This window comes from Charadrius vociferus, unplaced genomic scaffold, assembly GCF_000708025.1.
Source record: "Charadrius vociferus isolate BGI_N301 unplaced genomic scaffold, ASM70802v2 scaffold111, whole genome shotgun sequence".
In the NCBI taxonomy this organism is placed as follows: Eukaryota; Metazoa; Chordata; class Aves; order Charadriiformes; family Charadriidae; genus Charadrius; species Charadrius vociferus.
Window position 1 is genome coordinate 4,703,651 of NW_009647046.1, and position 17,924 is coordinate 4,721,574.

A 17,924-nucleotide genomic window follows, 5' to 3' on the forward strand; every position below is an offset into this window, starting at 1 on the left:
GCTCTGCCCTCTGGAGTAGAAACAGCAGAGTAGACTGAAGGGCTTCTACTCTCAGTTAAATCTGGCAAATAGACTATACAGAGTGACTTCATTTCAGCTTGACCTGCATTCAAAACCAAGATAAGTTAAATAGGAAGAAGCGATCTTATTTCGGAATAAGTATGTTCATACGGTGATTGTATTGTTACGTCAGTTTAATTTGCAGCACAACTTAAAACTTTCTTGTGAAGACAAATTCTTAGAAGAAAGATCACTTGCACCTGTGAGTTCACATATACGTTCTAAGATCGCCACTGGGTTTTGCCCTCATGTGGTGACCATCACTGCTAGAGGATACCTTATAAGAAGCGGGGTGTAAGAGAACAAGTTTGGGGAAGGATTGCCAGGTTAGAGTGTGATATAGAGAGCAACATTTTCCCTGTGTATCATTGCCTGCAGTTTCACTTTTTGTATTTTTCACTTCTGTAGAAGTATAGTGTAGAAGACAATAAAAAACAGGTGTCCTAAGCACCTATATTGTCAGATCAATATCCCTCCTAGAGAAAACGTGGTTGTTTTGAAGGTGGGTATTTCAGGTGTTGAGCAATGACCTAAACTAGTTTTCAGTGAAATCAATGCTTCCCATTGAGTTTGGTGAATCCAGTTAGGCCGTTGATAAGCTCTTCTGTAAACGCAGCCTAATCTCAAACTCAGCTTGATCTCAGCAAAAAGCCCTCAGCACTAAATTGTCATCCACAAGTGTTGTGCAGCTCTGTTTTCTTCTCCAGCAGGGTATCATGTCCTAGTGACAGAAGCAATGAGCCTGCTGTCCTTGTTTGTAAAGCACATTGGGATCCCTCAGAGCGTAATGTGAATGCCAGTGGGCTGTGGTTCTCTCCCACCCGGGTTTCAGTTCCAGAGCATGAGACTTTTTCACTTTCTGGTTTTTTTTCTTTTTTTTTTTTCCCCTTTCTGCCTTTGCGACAGAGCACTCAGCTGCTGTTAGTGAGCAGCTGTTCTGTTTCCCTGTCTGCCTGCAGCGGTATCCAGACAGCTGCACTGCGCGGCAGCCAAAGGTGGCCAGAGCAATGCCCAGCTTTGTTAAAAAGTAACAAGATTGGGAAAGAGGGGAGGGAGCAGGAATATCTGTGACCTGGAGTAGATTCTACAGCACACTGTCAATGGGTGCCGAGAGACGCGGGTGACCTCTGTGTCCGACTAGAGATGCATTTTGTGTGCATCTGTCACAGTAAGACTCACCTGCTGGCTCGGAGAAAGCCGTTAATCAAAAGGTGATGCTGAAGTTCTCTGGGAAAGGAAGTATTGCTGACAGTGGCAAACAGCTTATGTTCGTGTCTCATGGAAACTTAAATGTGCATAAGTGTGTGTTCAGCATCTGCTTTCCGTATACTGCATGACTCAGAGACAGAGAGGGTCAGGTGTGGCTGAGAACAGGCCTGTGACATGCAGTATGATACTTTTTTTTTTTAAATTTCTTGCATGCAGCTTTCTTGTGGATGGTAGAGTATTATATTTAAGTATTTGTCCATTCTTGGTTTTACGTGCATATTTTTCCAGTGACGATCATAGTGTCTGTTTTGTGGTTCCACCTTTGAGCACTTTCAAATTAGTGAGGAACAATTCAACGTGCATGAAGCTATGTGGTAGGTTTGTAGCATGTTAGGATTTCAGCTTTTGCCCAACTTAATATTTTTTTTTTCTTTGTATTCCAGAAAAAGGCATGGCATACAATTAAAACCATGGTTAACTTACCAGTCATCAGCCCTTTCAAGAAACGCTACTCATGGGTGCAGCTGGCTGGGCATACAGGTGAGATATGGATATCTTCAATGTGTTTGTCTCTGGAGTGGGGATGGCAGCAGCAAGGAAAACAGTGTGTCAGTGTTCTGTTTCCTTCCTTCAGGTAAAAGGAAGCAGGCACTGGAACATCTTCCCTTCAGTTGTGGTAGGGATAGGGAAGGGGGAGTGATATACCTGAATAATAAGATGAACAAGGAAGCAACGGTCAGCTTCTGGGGAAGAGCCAGGCTCCCGATGCATCCTTCTAAGGTCATATGTGAAATACATGTTAGAGGGAAACAAGAGGGACCAGGAAGTTGAAGCCATAGTCCATCTGCTGCTGTTGGTTGTGGTAAGGGATCGTCTTTCTTGACTGAGTAGTCAATATGTTACTTCCCTAGTGCAAAGGATTGCTGTATGTGCCTCAGCCTCGGCAAGAACAGTGTTTCTAATACCAGCCCCAAACCCCTCATCTGAACATAAGCCTTTGGGTGGAAAACAAATCCGGTGAAAATTTACTTGCTGACCAGGTGTTTGCACTGCGAGTCTGTCACTGTTCACTGTATGAGTGCAAGGAGCAGCTAAGTCTGCTGGTTCTAGTTTTGTGTCTGTGGAAGTTGGTAAGTGTGCTCCTAATGTAGGCTTTGTTTCATTGGTAAGACAAAAAAAACCCCAAAACAACAAAGAGAAGTCATGAGGTTTGCTACTCTTGTGCTTCATTTAATTCCTATGCAGCCCCTGTTCCTAAAGTGTTAGTGCGGGGTTTATTAGTACACATGTGGGCAGGCACCTACACTGCATCGTGCTTTAATGCAGTACCTGAACCACCTCTTTATATGCTAATGCACTAATATCATGCACTTCAAAGCTGTGCAGAGAGATTTATTTAGTCCTAGAAATGGAGTAGCTGCATTTTGCTTAGTGGTGTTGGTGGGGCTGACTAGTGTCACGTAGAGTGCCAAGATGACCCAGTCTTATTGCAGTTCTTATCGTGGTGTGGGGGGAATTGGCTTGATCTGTGTGGAGCGATGCATTCACTGGTCGTGTAATTGCAGCCCTTCTGAAGGCTCATGTAGTAGGGTGGAAGAGTAGCATTAAGAGGTTACTAGAAGATGAGGAGAGCTACTGCTCCACTTTTAGACAGTTTTCTGTGGCTGCATTTAGCCCACCAGTTGCAGTTGTTGTCGTCTGATATAACAAGTTCTTTCTAAACTAAAACCTGGGCCATTGCCCTTGTGCTGAGGCAGTGCCAGTTATACGATTTGTCAGAGAAGAACCAGTTTGCAATAGCTGAAGGATCCTGCTGTGATAAAAGTTGAGCATTGCCCCCAGGTTTAATGCTTTGCTTATTTTATGTTGTGTAGATTAAAGGGTACCTCTGAATAAAACCTGTACTTTCCTCAGACATTATTGGCAGGTTGCAGGACAGGAGAGCGACTTCCACAGCTGGAGTCTAATTACTGCCAATCTGGGCCTATGCAGACTGTCATTTGTACTGGATACCATTCGGACACTGGGTTGTAAAAAGACAGTTGCACTGCAGGCTGTACCTGCAGATTAGCAGGGCTCGGGAGAAGAGGCAGTACCTGGAGGTACACGCATGCGCAGTCACAGCGTGCGTGTGTGTAGGAAGGGCAGTGCTTGGCTTCTGGCCTGTTGGTGGCTGTTTAACGATCACTGATTGACCGTACATACTGCCTCGGTACGTACACACTCAGCAGGTATACCCTATGTGAGGATTAAGGACAAAGCCAACACTGGCAGTGTTATGCAGCTTTAAAATAGCCTGTCAGAGGATTAATGAATTCTGGCTCATGGCTTCTTCCTGTGCATTTTGATAAGTATAGTAGTGTTTGATATCCTAACTAAGAGTTTAGCATGGAAAAAAAAAAAAAAAACAAACGCAAACAACGGTGGCCTGGAGCAGCTGCACTCCTTAAAGCTATAAATTCTGACATGGGAATGTATCCAAATGGAATTTCACTGCCAATGGCTGTGTTTGTCCTGGGTGTTTTATTTTTTATGAAAAGCATGTTATCTTTTCTGCTCAGGGGAAACCTTTAACTGGTGTCATGAGGCTGAGGTAGATGAAGCTGGAGTAGTGGGGGAAGGTGTTTTTCTTTTTCCTGGGTCAGTCTCGTCAGCATGTGTTTGATTTTCTTTTTTAGGGAGTTTCAAGGCAGCTGATAGTGGGAAGATTCTCAAACGCTTCTCAGAGAATGAAAAGGAGTGTTTTGAGCGATTGATGAAAGACCCGCTACGCTCCTGTGTCCCTTGCTTCCATGGTGTGGTGGAGAGAGATGGCGAGAGCTACATTCAGCTGGATGACTTGCTTACTGATTTTGAAGGGCCTTGTGTGATGGACTGCAAGATGGGGATCAGGTGGGGTACCTGAAAGAGAAAATGCTTTCTAACCCAAATGCATTTGAAGGAAGTGGGTGAAGGGGGATGGATGTGGTCGTGCTCTGTCTGGAGAAGTTTGGTAACATTTTTGGAGCCTTGGGATTCAGTCCAGACAATCTGTTGTTGGTTTGTCAATTGCCTTGGACAGCCTGAGGAGAGTGTGTCCCCTTGTTGTCTGATTGTACATGGATTCTGTAAACTGACAGATCTGTAGCCTCAAAAACTATCCACATCAAGATATTTTGATGGGTGATTTAAGACAAAGTTTTTCTGCAGTGGCCTGATAATACATGGTAAAAAAATTACATGATTCATTCACTGCCAGTTGATTTGATCTTTGTGTATGCAGTGATTCAAAAAGCACCACGAAGAGTAAAATTCTGGTCTCTAAATGTGAATGACTGAATAGCAGTGAGAAAGCCCATGTCCAAGGCTTGAATGAGTCTTCACTGGTATTGATCTTTTCTGTAAAGAAAAGACTTGACCATCTGCTCAGGACTGACCTGTGTTTTTCCCTACTCTTGACATCTCCGTGATGCTATCACCTTGTTCTCCAGATTCTCACTTTCTTTTCCTTCTCTTGTCTGTGATTAAGAGGAAAGTCTCAAAAATGTTATCTAAGCATAACAAATAGATAAGGAATCTGTTGAGAGCCTGGAGTAACAGTACAGAGAGGTATGAACTGTCATAGTAATCTTTTGGGTGCCAGCTCATGCTCAAGACTTATTGTTGTAAATGAGTTATTCAACTTTGAGGAGCGCAGACAAGCCTTTTCAAATAGATGCAAAATCTTAAGTGAATTGTCAGCTAAATCAGAGCAGAAATGTGTAGCACTGGTATGCCCAGAAGAAAGAGGAGAAGGATTTGCAGCAGTACATATTTTATTCGAAGTACGTGACATTCTGGTAATGAGGGACAGCATCTCGTAAACACCAGCCTGGCTTATTGCACTGTGATGAAGAAAGTATGCTCCAGGTGCCTGACAAAGTGCAAGCTTTGTGGACAGGGACAAGCCCTGAGAGTCCAGTGGAATGTAGAGAACATGGATAGTGCCTTTCTAATGGTTACCAGATTAACAGGTTGAGTGATAATAACAAAATGTGGAAGGTTTGTCATCCTTCACCTTCTTGTTTTTAGTTACCTTTTCTGGTTTGGAGCTGCTCAGATAATCTGCTTTACTCTTTCATTTTTACTATATGAAGAGGGATTCTGTCTTTCACTGTCTGATGCATTAAGTAAAACATGAATTGCCTTCTGAGGCCTAAAAAAAATCACACATGACTGATGTTAAGTTTTTTTTGAGGAGAGAGAAAACCGTAAGACTTCAGCAGCCCTAATTGCTTTTGATTTCACTGTAAGTGATCTCTCCTAACTGTCCTCTGAAAATACAGTTCTGTTTCATGGCACACTAGGAATTCAGCTTTCTCCCATTCTGTAAGCAGGACGTGACGATAACATGTAACGGTAAGTAAAGGTATAGTTGGAACAAGAAGTGAATGACACAACTCCTGATTCCTGCAACTGTTGCACTAAACATGCCTGTGCAGTCATTAGTCCATGTTCTTTAGTTTCCCCATAAGCAAAACTGGGGTGATGATAACACTCGCTTTCCTGGCTGACATTTCTGGAGGCCAGGTTATAAGTTGTAAAAAGAAATGTTTGGGGAGTCCTTACAGTTTTGTTGGGATGTGATGTTTTTGCAGGACATACCTGGAGGAGGAGTTGACTAAGGCCCGTGAGAAACCAAAGCTGCGTAAGGACATGTACAAGAAAATGATTGAAGTGGATCCTCTTGCTCCCACAGCTGAAGAGAATGCCCAGCATGCTGTCACCAAACCCCGATACATGCAGTGGAGGGAAACCATCAGCTCTAGTGCCAACCTGGGCTTCAGGATTGAAGGGATTAAGGTAATAGCTTCACTTCTGCCTGTTCTTGGAGACCGAACTTTGATTTGTTGATTAATCAAAAAGTTGATCCACATCAGTAGCCAGGTTTTCCAAAGGACTATGTGAAAATGCAGTAATTAAAACCACGGAGTTCAGTGTATTTTGGTTTTAAAGCATCCATAGTAATTATAAAGGAGTACTGTCAATGAAGTTAAGCATCGAATGCACGTCAGCTGCACTTCGTTCAACCCCAGAGGCATTGCAGGAGGGACCCAAGCAGGTACACAGCGTAGGTACAATGAAAATGGGACTGTTATAAGGAAGAATTCAGAATTGAAGAAGTAACCGCCTCTGCCCATGACATTCCTTTTTTGATCCAGGAATGATACATATTTATTCCAAGTGAATCACAGTAAAGTGGTTTTGTTCCAGTTATGCTTATTTGCAAGGCATGTAAAAAGCATTAGCTTAGATATTCTTGGGATTGAGGAAACCCCTTTTCCTTTTAAGTTTATTGCAATATCTGGTATAGATGGAGCTGGAATAAAGCCAAAACAACCGAAGATAAGATTTCCTCATCAACCAAGTTCACCTGCTGTTCTTGATGGATAAGTTTGTGCCCCTATACCATTCCTAGGATACTACCTTACAGCCACAGAAGAACCTTGACAACTTTCTTTCCTACCCTTTAATTCTTTATATTTGTTGTGCCCCATGGCAATGTCAGATACCTACTCAGAAACCCATTAGGACCTACTCTCGGAATATCAGCCACCTGACTTGGTTACTTGAACATTAACACTTGCTGGAATCCAGAAGTGTGCTTTCTGCTTGCATAGGCCTGTTGCAGCTCGCCTTAAACTTGTTCGCTTGGGGTTAGATAGTGGTGTACCTGTAGCAGCACAGAGCATGGTGAGGGTGCCCACACCCACCTGCACCCTGGTTGAGTACTTGTTACCTGAAGCCCATGACGGGACAGCTATGAAGAAGTTAGTATGGGTTACCCTGTGTGATTTCAGGATGTTGCCGGAGCATATACGTTTGATTTAGGTATGTTAGGACACTAAATTACAATCTGGATGAGTTTTGCTTCCATTCATAGTTCGGGCACGTAAGAAGAAAGGGATAAAAGAGAGTGACGCTGATGAGCAAAGGCTCTCTAAACACCCCTTTCTCCTCTGCTTCCCTGCGTTGTCTTTTCCCTTCCTCACTGATGGGTTCTCCTGCTGTGATACAGGAACTAGGGCTTCCAGCTCATGCTGTGCTGGCCCCTTGTATACTGTGCCACCCACTCGTGGCTGTTAGACGCAGACATCCTCATGCAGGAACTGTCTGGGTGGTAGATGATCTGGCTCCAGTCCAGCCAAGACACTATCTATCTCATCCTTTAGCCATCTAATGGTGTTATTAAGATACCTGTTTTATTCCTGTACCACTTAGGTCTTTGTATGCTCTGTGTAATGGCATCACAAGCCTAGATGATCTTAAGACCTTGTACTTATGTTCATAGAAAGATAGTTGGTCAGTGTAGAAGACTTACAGATTTATGTTGAGTCCTGGAGACTGACTGTACTAAGGGAGCACAGAGGAGCTCCAGTAAAACCTCTTGGCGTGTTCTTTGTGGTTTGGCTGGTTATCAGAGGTGGGTAGGAGCAGTATGGCACACAGACTGCATGATATTTTCCTCTGTTGAGGGACACAAAGACTTAATCTTTTATTAAGCACAGGAAATGCTTTGGAGTACTGCAGTACCTTCCCTTTTCCTCTGTCTCCCTATGCTGTTATGAGAGATGCAGGTATTCCCTTATTTTTTTACATGGAGAAATGATGACAGAAAGCGCATTGTTCAAGCAGTACAGCTAGTCAGCAATCCCTACACTGTTTCCCTGTAGCTGAACTGTACATCCAGTTCTGTATATTTGCAGAAAAGCAAAGCCGAGCTGCAGAGATCCCCATTTTGAGAGGAGAGCCTATAAGGATCAGTGGTGCCAGCTAGTGGTTGATGAGAAAAAGGGGTTGTTCTCCCTGAGTGCACTGATAACTGTTGGAGTTAACTGAACATAGTTAACTCCTCTGTGCTCCCTTAGTACAGTCAGTCTCCAGGACTCAACATAAATCTGTAAGTCTTCTACACTGACCAACTATCTTTCTATGTGGGGTTTGGTCATTCAGAAATATTTCTGCCCTGTGGCTGCTGGAGTAAGAAGCAGAAGAAAAAAAATGAAATCAAAGAATCTTCAGAGTTGGAAGGGACCTCTAGAGATCATCTAGTCCAACTCCCCTGCTAAAGCAGGATTGCCCAGAGCACATTACTCAGGACTGCATCCAGGCGGGTCTTGAAAATCTCCAGAGAAGGCGACTCCACAACCTCCCTGGGCAGCCTGTGCCAGTGCTCTGTCACCCTCACCGTAAAGAAGTTTTTCCGTGTATTTGAATGGAACTTCCTGTGTTCCAATTTGTGCCCATTGCCCCTCGTCCTGTCACGGGGAACCACTGAAAAGAGTCTGGCTCCATCTTCCTTCAACCCACCCTTTAGATACTTGTATGCCATAATAAGGTCTCTCCTCTTTTCCAGGCTAAAGAGTCCCAGCTCTCCCAGCCTTTCTTCATAAGGGAGATGCTCCAATCCCTCAGCCATCTTAGTTGCCCTTCACTGGACTTGTTCCAGCAGTTCCCTGTCCCTCTTGAACTGGGGAGAATCACAGAAACCCTTCTGATAAGGTAGCTTCCAATAAATGAGATCTGATTCACCATATGCACTCCTTCATCAGTGGGTGCCTTTTCTTTTTAGGCTGATCCATCTCTTTTCCTTGCCTTGCTTCCCTGTCTCTGAAATCAGGCCAGGTTCACTTACGGGATTTGTCCCTCTTCCTCTTATCAAAAATAGTTGGAACCATTGGGTTTCTTTACAGCTGGCACCTGACGCTCAGTCTCTTGTGCCTGCCAGATTCAGAATGCAGGTTTGCTTTTTGGAAGGCGCTGTCTGAAGGCTAAGCATCACAGTGTTTCTATAACATTAGTAGTTTCGCAGAGCAGAGATGCATGGGGCTGAGAATCGGGAGTTCCGGCTTCCCATTATGTTACCGAATCTCTGTGCAGTTTGGGAAGTTACTTCTTCCTTTGACACGATTCCTTTAGCTGTAGATCAGGGATAGCCATTTTTCCAGGAGGACACCAGATTTGAGTCATAAATCTTTGTGAATCCGTTTAGGTCATGACCTTAACCCCAAGTCTGTTAAAGGAACTCTGCAGAGGAGTCTGAGCAAGACCACACAGGTTAAGATAGGTAGCACTTTTATGGAGCAGCCAAACCTGCCCTCCTGCTAGCTGTGTCACTGTCACATCTAATGAGAAGTGCTGCAGGTGACCCACTAGCTGTACTGCGCAGTGAACTGCTCTGCTGTGCAGGAGTGTATGTGGAGGCCCTGACAAAGGTATGACTTCAAGGAGCAAGTCAAGCAAGCGCATCCTGGGGATCAGGTACCTTCAGAGTTGTTGCAAGGACCTGGTATAGAATACGAGGGATGGTGCCATTCGAAATCCGAATGTTGTTTACAGCAAGTAAAGTCAGGCAGCAGTTATGTTTCCTGCCAGCCACTGCAAAGGAACAAAATCATGAAAGTGTTTCTAAACAACAGGGAAGCAAGCAATTAGTCTGTCCAGACTAAAAACGATGAAAAGGGAACACACAGCAGCTATTCCAGACTTTGCTCTTGGATTTGGGGCACCTGGAGAAATTATTTTTAAAACAGCCTTACTCCAGTGAAGAGGTCCGAGGCATCGGATGAAATTCCAAACTTCTGTGTGCTGTTGAGTATTATCATACGTCAGATCAGATGGCTCCTAACTTTCACTGCCTACCTGCTGAACTTCACTTGCATAACTTACACATCTCATCAGGCTGACATGCCATACTTGTATCTGGCCCACAGCCTTGGAATAAAATTCTGTTTATTCTGCTGCTAGAAAGTCTGGTAGGTGGGAGGCTGTTCTGCATGGCTTTGCCATTCAGTCAGTTCGTTCTCTTGCATGATAAATCTGGAAATTTAGCGTTACCAGATTTTTTTCATGTGTATACTAAGGGACCGAGTTTTGCTGTGGAGTAAATAGTGTTTCACCTGCTGAGACTGGAGCTGAATTTACCCAGTTTTAGTGCACTGACTTTTAATATGTGGGAAGGAACACATTTTGATGAGCTGTTGATTTACTCTTAAAATGGAGATGAGGAACTTCATTGGACTGATACGATGGAGAGGAATAGTTTGACAATCTTTCAGGCTTTTAGTGGATACAGGCTACCAGCTGTTTTACATGTGCGGCCTAAAAGCTCATATTTGCGCCCCTTGAAGCAACAGGGATGTTCTTGGAGAAATGTGTATTCATATAGTCTGTGTTGAACAGATACCTCTGGTTCATGCACTGCTCTTACTTGTAGCCCCACAAGCACAAACTGGTCACTACCAGCACATAAAAAGACTTGTTTTTTCAGTAGCAGGATGCTACTGTACTGAGTCGTACCCCAGCACAAAAATACTCTGAGTTTCTCCAGGACCCAGTTGGATGCAAGCATGCACGCACTGTCCTTTGCCAGCATTCACACACCTGCTTTGTCACTGCTAGTATTTGTGTCACTCCCAGCATTGCATGTCTCGAGTTGTTCTTGGCTGCAACTGGCTTTCTGTTCTGTGACTTCTGGGTCACATTAATGTGCAAAGTTATATTGGGACCTGAATCTTAACCGCAATTCTTTGATTTCCCCATTGAAAAACAAAAACAACAAAAAACCCCAAACAAAAAGGAGTAGTATCGGGTTTGAAAATGTCCCTTTACACCCACAGCCAGGATTTGACTACACCAAGCTAGATGAGAGGACAACCGAAGAGGTCACTGTGGTTTGCCCCATTGAACTTTGCACTGCTGGTACTGTCACGTGAGAAAACCCTCCTGCAAGCTGGTAATACCATGAGGGTTGGTGGTTTGTTGGTTGTTTTTTTTTTCAGCTGTGCTCAACAGGAAATGAAGTGCCATTTAAAGTTACCCAATCAGCTTTTGTATCTTTTCTCCACTTCTTGCTTGTTTTATCTGCTCTCTTCCTGTTCAACTACTCACTTTCATCTGGTGAGCAAGAGCTGAGCTGCTCGTGGTTCCACAGGATTGACTGATGAAAGGAATAATATGTGTGTAGTATAAATTGTCTCTGTCTTTGTGCGTTTTTGTGCAGAAGGCGGATGGAACATGTAACACAAACTTCAAAACTACGAAGACACAGGAGCAAGTTCTACAGGTTTTTGTGGAATTCATTGAGGGCAACACAACTATTCTGGTGAGTCTGAACTCTTCAGGTTCACTGATCTTTGACCCAGTGAACTTGCTTCAGGGCCATGTGTCCTCTGGTATAAGGAAGATCAATGAAATTATCATCAAGGAAGAAAATGGTTTGAACTTCCAGTCCCTCTCAGCAGATGGAGTGGACATGGGGACTTGGTGGGCTGTGAGAAGTAGTTGACTGAGACCAGTTCAGGCAGCTCTTGCCATGAGTTCAGTTCACGTTCTTCATGCTAGCAAAACACTGGTCAAGCTAACTTACAGCTTGCCATCAGCTTCGACCATGAGTGTTAGATGCATCAGAGATGCTTAGACAGTGTCCAAGTAAGGATTGTGTTTGCAGGAAAACTTGTGATTTGGGAATTCAGTCTGGAGAGGATAAAAACAGCCCATGGGGGCAGGAAGTGAGATTGGTGGCTGGCTGTGCTCCTACATGTGAGACTAGCCTTAAAGAGCAATTCCTGTATGCTGCCTCACGGGTAGCACAGCAGGCATGTGGTAGATGGCATAACATGTCTCTTCTGTTTGGAACTTCAAAGGATGCCCTAGTGTTTTGCTGCAGTGTAGAAGCCATTGTGAAGGCAGATTAGCCCTCCAGGAGGAGCATGCTTGGTAACAAAGAGCAGCATTAAGAATGTATACTAGAGCTTTCCGCATTAGGCCTTGATTTTATTTATTTTTTTTTTTTAATCCCCTCTCGTCCCCCGGCCCAGCTTGGTTGGAGCTCCTTGTCTCTCTAACACAACTTCATTCCCTTTTCACTGTGGAGAACTGAAAGATTTTTAATTGCTTGAAAGGTTTTTCTCTTTAATAAAGAGAAAGAAAAAAAAAAGGGATGCAGAAAGCGTGCAGCCAGATGCTATCTCGCTGCATCCAAAGCAAGACAGATGAGTATACTTGGTGTAACACATGCAGCAGAGAAACTCCAGTCTGTTCAGTCACTATGATAGCCTGTTGAAGTGTATTTTCAGATTGACTTTCAAATGATGAACCTGTTGTTTTAAAGGACTCCTAGCCTAAAGTTAACATGATCTTGTCATTATATTGACTCTTGTAAACTCTTGTATCTTCATTCATTCTTTACTTATTTGGGTTTTTTTTTCTCCTCTTCCTCCAGAAAAAATACCTCAAGCGTCTGCAGGAAATTCATATCATTCTTGAATCCTCAGACTTCTTCAAGCGACATGAGGTGAGCAGTGAGTGCAATGCTGTGGAGGTGCATTGCTGTTTGTCATTCAGATGTACTTCAGAATAGCCTGCTGTATTAGTAGAAAGGAGTTTGTAGAAGAAGAAAACTCATATACGTTAACACAGATACCTCAAAGCCTCCATCACAATGATACAGAAGATTAAACCAGTTCAGGAATAGTGAATCCTCCCATCTTTTTAGCATCCCAGCACTTACAGCTCTGGGCCACTGCAGGGAATAGTTTACTAGTACCAGTTTCCTGTGGTTTCTCTTATCTCGGTGTGTTCCAGTGGGAATCTTTATGGGGGAATGTTAATGTGGAAGCTTGCATTTGCTACAGTAGGATTCAGCTGTAGTTTGACAATGAAGACTTTGTTATGCTGGATTTACATTGAAACACTGTATAATTCTGCTCTATATGTTCTCCTTGTATGCTTTGCTGTGGAGAAGGCATCATTAGCATTGTAAGTTCTGCTTGTTGCAGCTCAAGATTTTGAGGTCAGACATTTTATTTTACCTTGATAATTTCCTCTTGTCACTAGAGGCATTTTTGTTAATCATGGGTCATGGTCATTCTTGGAAAGTAGTCACTGGCTTTTGCTGAATTGCCCAAATTGAGACCTGCTGCCAAGTGAGCTGGAGAATTGCTTTTCTTAACTTTGCCTACTTTGGGTCCCTTTTTCCATCTACAGGCCCATTTATATGTTACTGATTGACATGGTTATGCAAATTGGGCATGTAAATTGTCAATGTGTAAGTGCAGCCCAAAAGTCTGTTGGATCACAGGTGAGGTCATCTTAGTGGGAATCATTAAGTGATGGGGGAGTGCTAAAGATGTGTTTTTAACCACATTGTCTCAATCTGTCTTCCAGGTCGTTGGAAGTTCACTACTTTTTGTACATGATGGCACTGGGAATGCCAATGTGTGGCTGATTGATTTTGGGAAGACCACACTTCTCCCTGATGGGCAGACACTGGATCACAGGATCCCCTGGCAAGAAGGCAACAGGGAGGACGGGTACTTGTTGGGATTGGACAATTTGATTGGCATCTTGGAAAGCATCACTGAAAGATGAGTTGAGAACGGCACAAAACTTGCAGGGCTGCTCTGTAACTTTCTGCTCTACTGGGATCCCTCAGTTGGAAGGAAACCTTTAACTCCCTCTGAACTCCTGAGGTCATCAGTGCAGAGAGAGCTGCATCCAGAACCCAGCAGTTAGTCACCAAAATGACTTTGCATCAGCCCTCTATGAACCTAAATAACTCCAGATTGGTCTGTATTGCACCAGCCCAACTTCAGACTGGTCCTCAGAGAATGAAGATCTCCATACTCAGGAATCACACCAGCATGAGTCAAGAGATCTGTGTGGTAAACCAGAATGATTCTGATTTCTGGCAAACAGATGGGACTCCAGATTACCTCTTAGTGAACCAGAGCAAGTGCTGGGGGATTCAGGGTAGGAATAACAATTTTTCAGGGAACTGCACAGTTTTGAAACCAGTAAGAGTGGGGTTTTTTTCCCCCCTAATTCCAAGTTTCCTTGCTCCTTTGTACACTATAGGTTGGACCAACAACTTCTGCTGCATTGTCTTACAGTGTGCACAAGGTGGAAATGGGTGATACTCACAAGAAACCTGGAGTAAAGGGAGACAGCAGTTTGTAGTGGCTGGATGTGGTAACTGCTGTTGATCATTCCTCTTCTTCCCTACCCCAGCCCCGATTCGCTTCTATCCGAGAACAGCCTCTGCTTTTATGTAGCCTCTCAGGAGATTACAAACACTCTAGGGGGAGAATAGCAGCCTATTGTCTCCCAAAACATCTGACTTTCAGACTGGGCGGGCTGTTGGAAAAGTGCCTAGCTTGGCAAGTTTGGCCTCTTGCAGCTGAACTGCAGTTCTGAAAATCAGTAATGACTCTTTCGCACACAGACCAGGGAACTAAGGGGTTTTTTCAAGGCTTGTTTATTTTTAAAGGCAAAGCCCTTATACAGGTGCACACACGTGCCCGCACTAGTAGCCAGCAACCAACACGATCTCTTAAGATCATGGTTTGACTGGCTCCTAATGCATGTGACTTCTTGGCCGTGTTCCTGTTCCCAATACGATGCTGCCACGTCAGTGTATAGACTGGAGCAGCGATCGGGAAGGTAATGTTTCTGCATTCACAGCATTACACTAACGAGATAATTCTCAGGCATCCTTCCTCCAAGGTATTGGCTGTTAACTCAGGGCAAAGGAAGGGGGAAGGAATGTCAGTATATCACATCCCCTGGTCCTCGTCTGGAATTGCAGGACCATCTGTGGTTCATTCTTCTCTTGCTGTGGCCCAGGCACGGACACAGAAAATTCACAGTGTTTAGGTTAAAATCAAGAAAGACTGAAGTGGTTTCTTGTAATGGCTTCACATACCTTCTCTGTTGGTTGCTTCTAGTCACTTGAACAGTTCTTTAAATACTATCAGTATAAATACTATCAGTATTCACATGTTCACTCACATTCCAGGTTTTAACATTTAATAATGTGATAATGCAGTTTTCAAAACGAGGGCAAGACTTAAAATACTATTTGATTGTTAATCCCCTTTCAACATCTACAGCTGGTAACGCACATTGATCAGTAATTGCTGTCTTTTGCCTGTGTCCTGCGTTCAGAAGAGATTCTGAGAACTTTAGGATATATCAAGGTGACTCCATGCTTTGCGAAACTGCTATTTCAATAATAACTGTGCTCATGAGCGAAAAAAGACTGTAGAGTCCAGGTCTGGAAGAAAATTTATCTATTAGAATTAGAATTGAGCAGCCTAAAATAATTTCTAAAAGATAACACACTACTGTACTAAGAGATCAGTCAGACTCAATAATTTTTTCATCACCTCTAAACAAAACATCAGTATTAAAAATTCAAGCTCAGTTGTGACCTAAAAGTTAGATGCCATAGTGTGGGTATTCTGTAGGAAGTAATGACATATGGGAACATTCCATCCTAAACCAGAATTTGTTTGAATTCATAATTATTTTTGCAGTTCACTGCAAATTCAGACTTCCTTCTGTGGCCTTCCAGAGTCGCTCTCAGTTTTATTTTCATAATAGGATGTTAACGAATTTTCCACTTAGATGTTTCAGAGGGTTTACACTTTTTAAGTGACAGCAAGCCTTCAATAGCAAGCACAGATACTATCATTCCAGATGCCTCCTAACTTTTGAACTGCTATGAGATGGCAAATTAATCTGTGGTGAATGTCATACAACTTGGAAAAAAAAAAAAAAAAAAAGTCTTTCTCCTTTCCTGCAGCCAACAGGTAAGCCATCGGTTTGCAGTGCTTAAGGAGAATAGGAAGTAAATATGTCTCTAATAACAATACCTTTTCTATGAGACTGCAATTGCAAGCAGTCCTACCATAAAAAAAAATTAAATTAGAAAAGTCAGAAATGAGATTAAGGTGATAGAATTCATTAGTGGTTTGCCTAATTAAGCTTCAGAGTTAAATTTATTTCTTTTGTTACCGCAGATGTGAATCTTTTGCACCAGTGCAACTTATTTTCTAGAGGGGAGATTTAGAGGGTAAAATTTGATGCTCAAATGTCAGTTGAGAATTTGAGACAAACTTCTTTTACAATTACTGTCCCTTTCTAAAGGAGAACTAGAAGCAACGTGGTACCAGTAGCTTCAAAAGAACCAACTGCTGCTAGCACCTGGATGGTTTGCAGTACATGGTCTTGGGGGAAAACATGGAGAATGATCCATTCCTCTGCAGTAGTTGAAAAGGTCAGGGAAAAAAGAAAACAACTGCTATAACAGACCCTCATCTGGAAACTCATTCTAGATGATAAATAGTTCTAGCAAGTTAGTTTTGAAATGGCCCTTTGGCTTGCTAAGGGATTAGAAGGGAAGAAGCCACAATCTGCTGCTGCTGTTATGGGAAAGGAGAAAAGGAGGCAGCTTTTCACTAGCCAATGGCAAGTGCAGGACTGCAACTGAGCACTGGAGCTCTAAGGGGTTGGAGGATATGAGCTCATGAGCAAACTACCACAGGGTACATTAGATACCTTGACTCGCATCGGGTGGCCCAGAGTGCCTCTCTGTGTACACTCGCGTGCTAGTGTGAGGAAGCAGCATCGCCGCCTTTCACTATGGGGTAAGCTGCCTTGAATAAGCTTGTATTTACTAGAGGGTCACCATGATGCCTGCGCACAGGCATGTAACATAGAAGAGCTGATGCCTGATAACCAAGGTACTTGTTCACATACAAGTCCAGAATGTAGTTCTTTAATGCCTCTGCTGAGATATTGCCTCACTCTGGAGACACGGAGAACACGTGTGTTTCCACAGCACGGTAAGATGTGCTGGCCCAGAGCCACTTTGGTGCTGAACCTCTGACTTAGCACCGAGGTCTTTAAACTCACTAGTTAGACGCAGCAATGCTTACTGCTGTAGCTGCTGCCTTCCTGTGTGAATCTAGCAGTAGGACTTCTCCCTCAATTTTGTCAGTGACTTGGTTTTTTGGCCTTGGACAACTATCCTAGGCCTCAGTTTTGTTCCCATTTTACAGATGGGAATAGTACCTACTCGCCTCACAGGAATGGTGTGAGGCTGTCCTTTGTTATTGCTTGCAAGACGCTGTGAGATTCTTTGGACGAAGGTGCAATATAGAAAGAAATGCACAAAGAGATGCATCAGCTAAGTTTAAAAATTATGGGGGTTGAGGCCCCACAAGGATATGAATTTGGATGAAATTTAACCAAAGTGGTAAAAATTAAATCCCTCTTTTTTTACATGGGGGAAATTCACCTAACATCTGATCCAGTTCCTATTATAGGCAAAGATTTCAATGGGAGTTGGACCAAACCCTGAAGTATCTCAGAGGGCTCTTGCTATTATTTTTTTTTATTGCTATTGTTATTATTTGTTATTCTTAAGGTACTGAGATGGAATGGCCTGTATCATCCACAGTGCATCTGTCCTGAACACTACAATGCAATGCTGACCATGGTCACTTTTGACATTGACTGTATTGGTTGAGTGTTTGTTACTCTGAAGTGTGTATGCTACTAAATAAATGAGACTGGAGGAAAAAAGACATCCACTGTGATTTAGTCACAGGACAGTAATGTCTTTTCTTCAAGAATTTCCTTAGGGAAGGAAATTTATTTCAGTGTTTCTTGTGCTTTTAGTCTTTAGCATCTAGTACTTCCTAAAACAAAACTGGTTCTAAGACATCTAGACGCTAACTTATGTTTGCTTTAGAACCTGATCCACGCAAAGCTTGACAACATCCTTCCAGGTAAGCTCTGTCTCAGAAATCTCAGTTCGTAGCCTACAGTGTAGCACAGAATTGTGCATC

At 43.2% G+C, this 17,924-nt stretch overlaps 1 protein-coding gene across 1 annotated transcript in view; it reads left to right on the forward strand.

The window, feature by feature from the left end:
- Nucleotides 1-13,659, forward strand: part of ITPKA (inositol-trisphosphate 3-kinase A) — a 44,376-nt gene extending 30,717 nt beyond the window's left edge. Inside the window, exons 4-9 of the mRNA XM_009895723.1 lie at nucleotides 1,713-1,809; nucleotides 3,948-4,161; nucleotides 5,886-6,090; nucleotides 11,291-11,392; nucleotides 12,512-12,583; nucleotides 13,456-13,659. Of these exons, the coding sequence (XP_009894025.1) occupies nucleotides 1,713-1,809; nucleotides 3,948-4,161; nucleotides 5,886-6,090; nucleotides 11,291-11,392; nucleotides 12,512-12,583; nucleotides 13,456-13,659 (894 nt within the window). The remainder of the gene's footprint in view (nucleotides 1-1,712; nucleotides 1,810-3,947; nucleotides 4,162-5,885; nucleotides 6,091-11,290; nucleotides 11,393-12,511; nucleotides 12,584-13,455) is intronic.
- The last annotated feature ends 4,265 nt before the right edge of the window (nucleotides 13,660-17,924 follow it).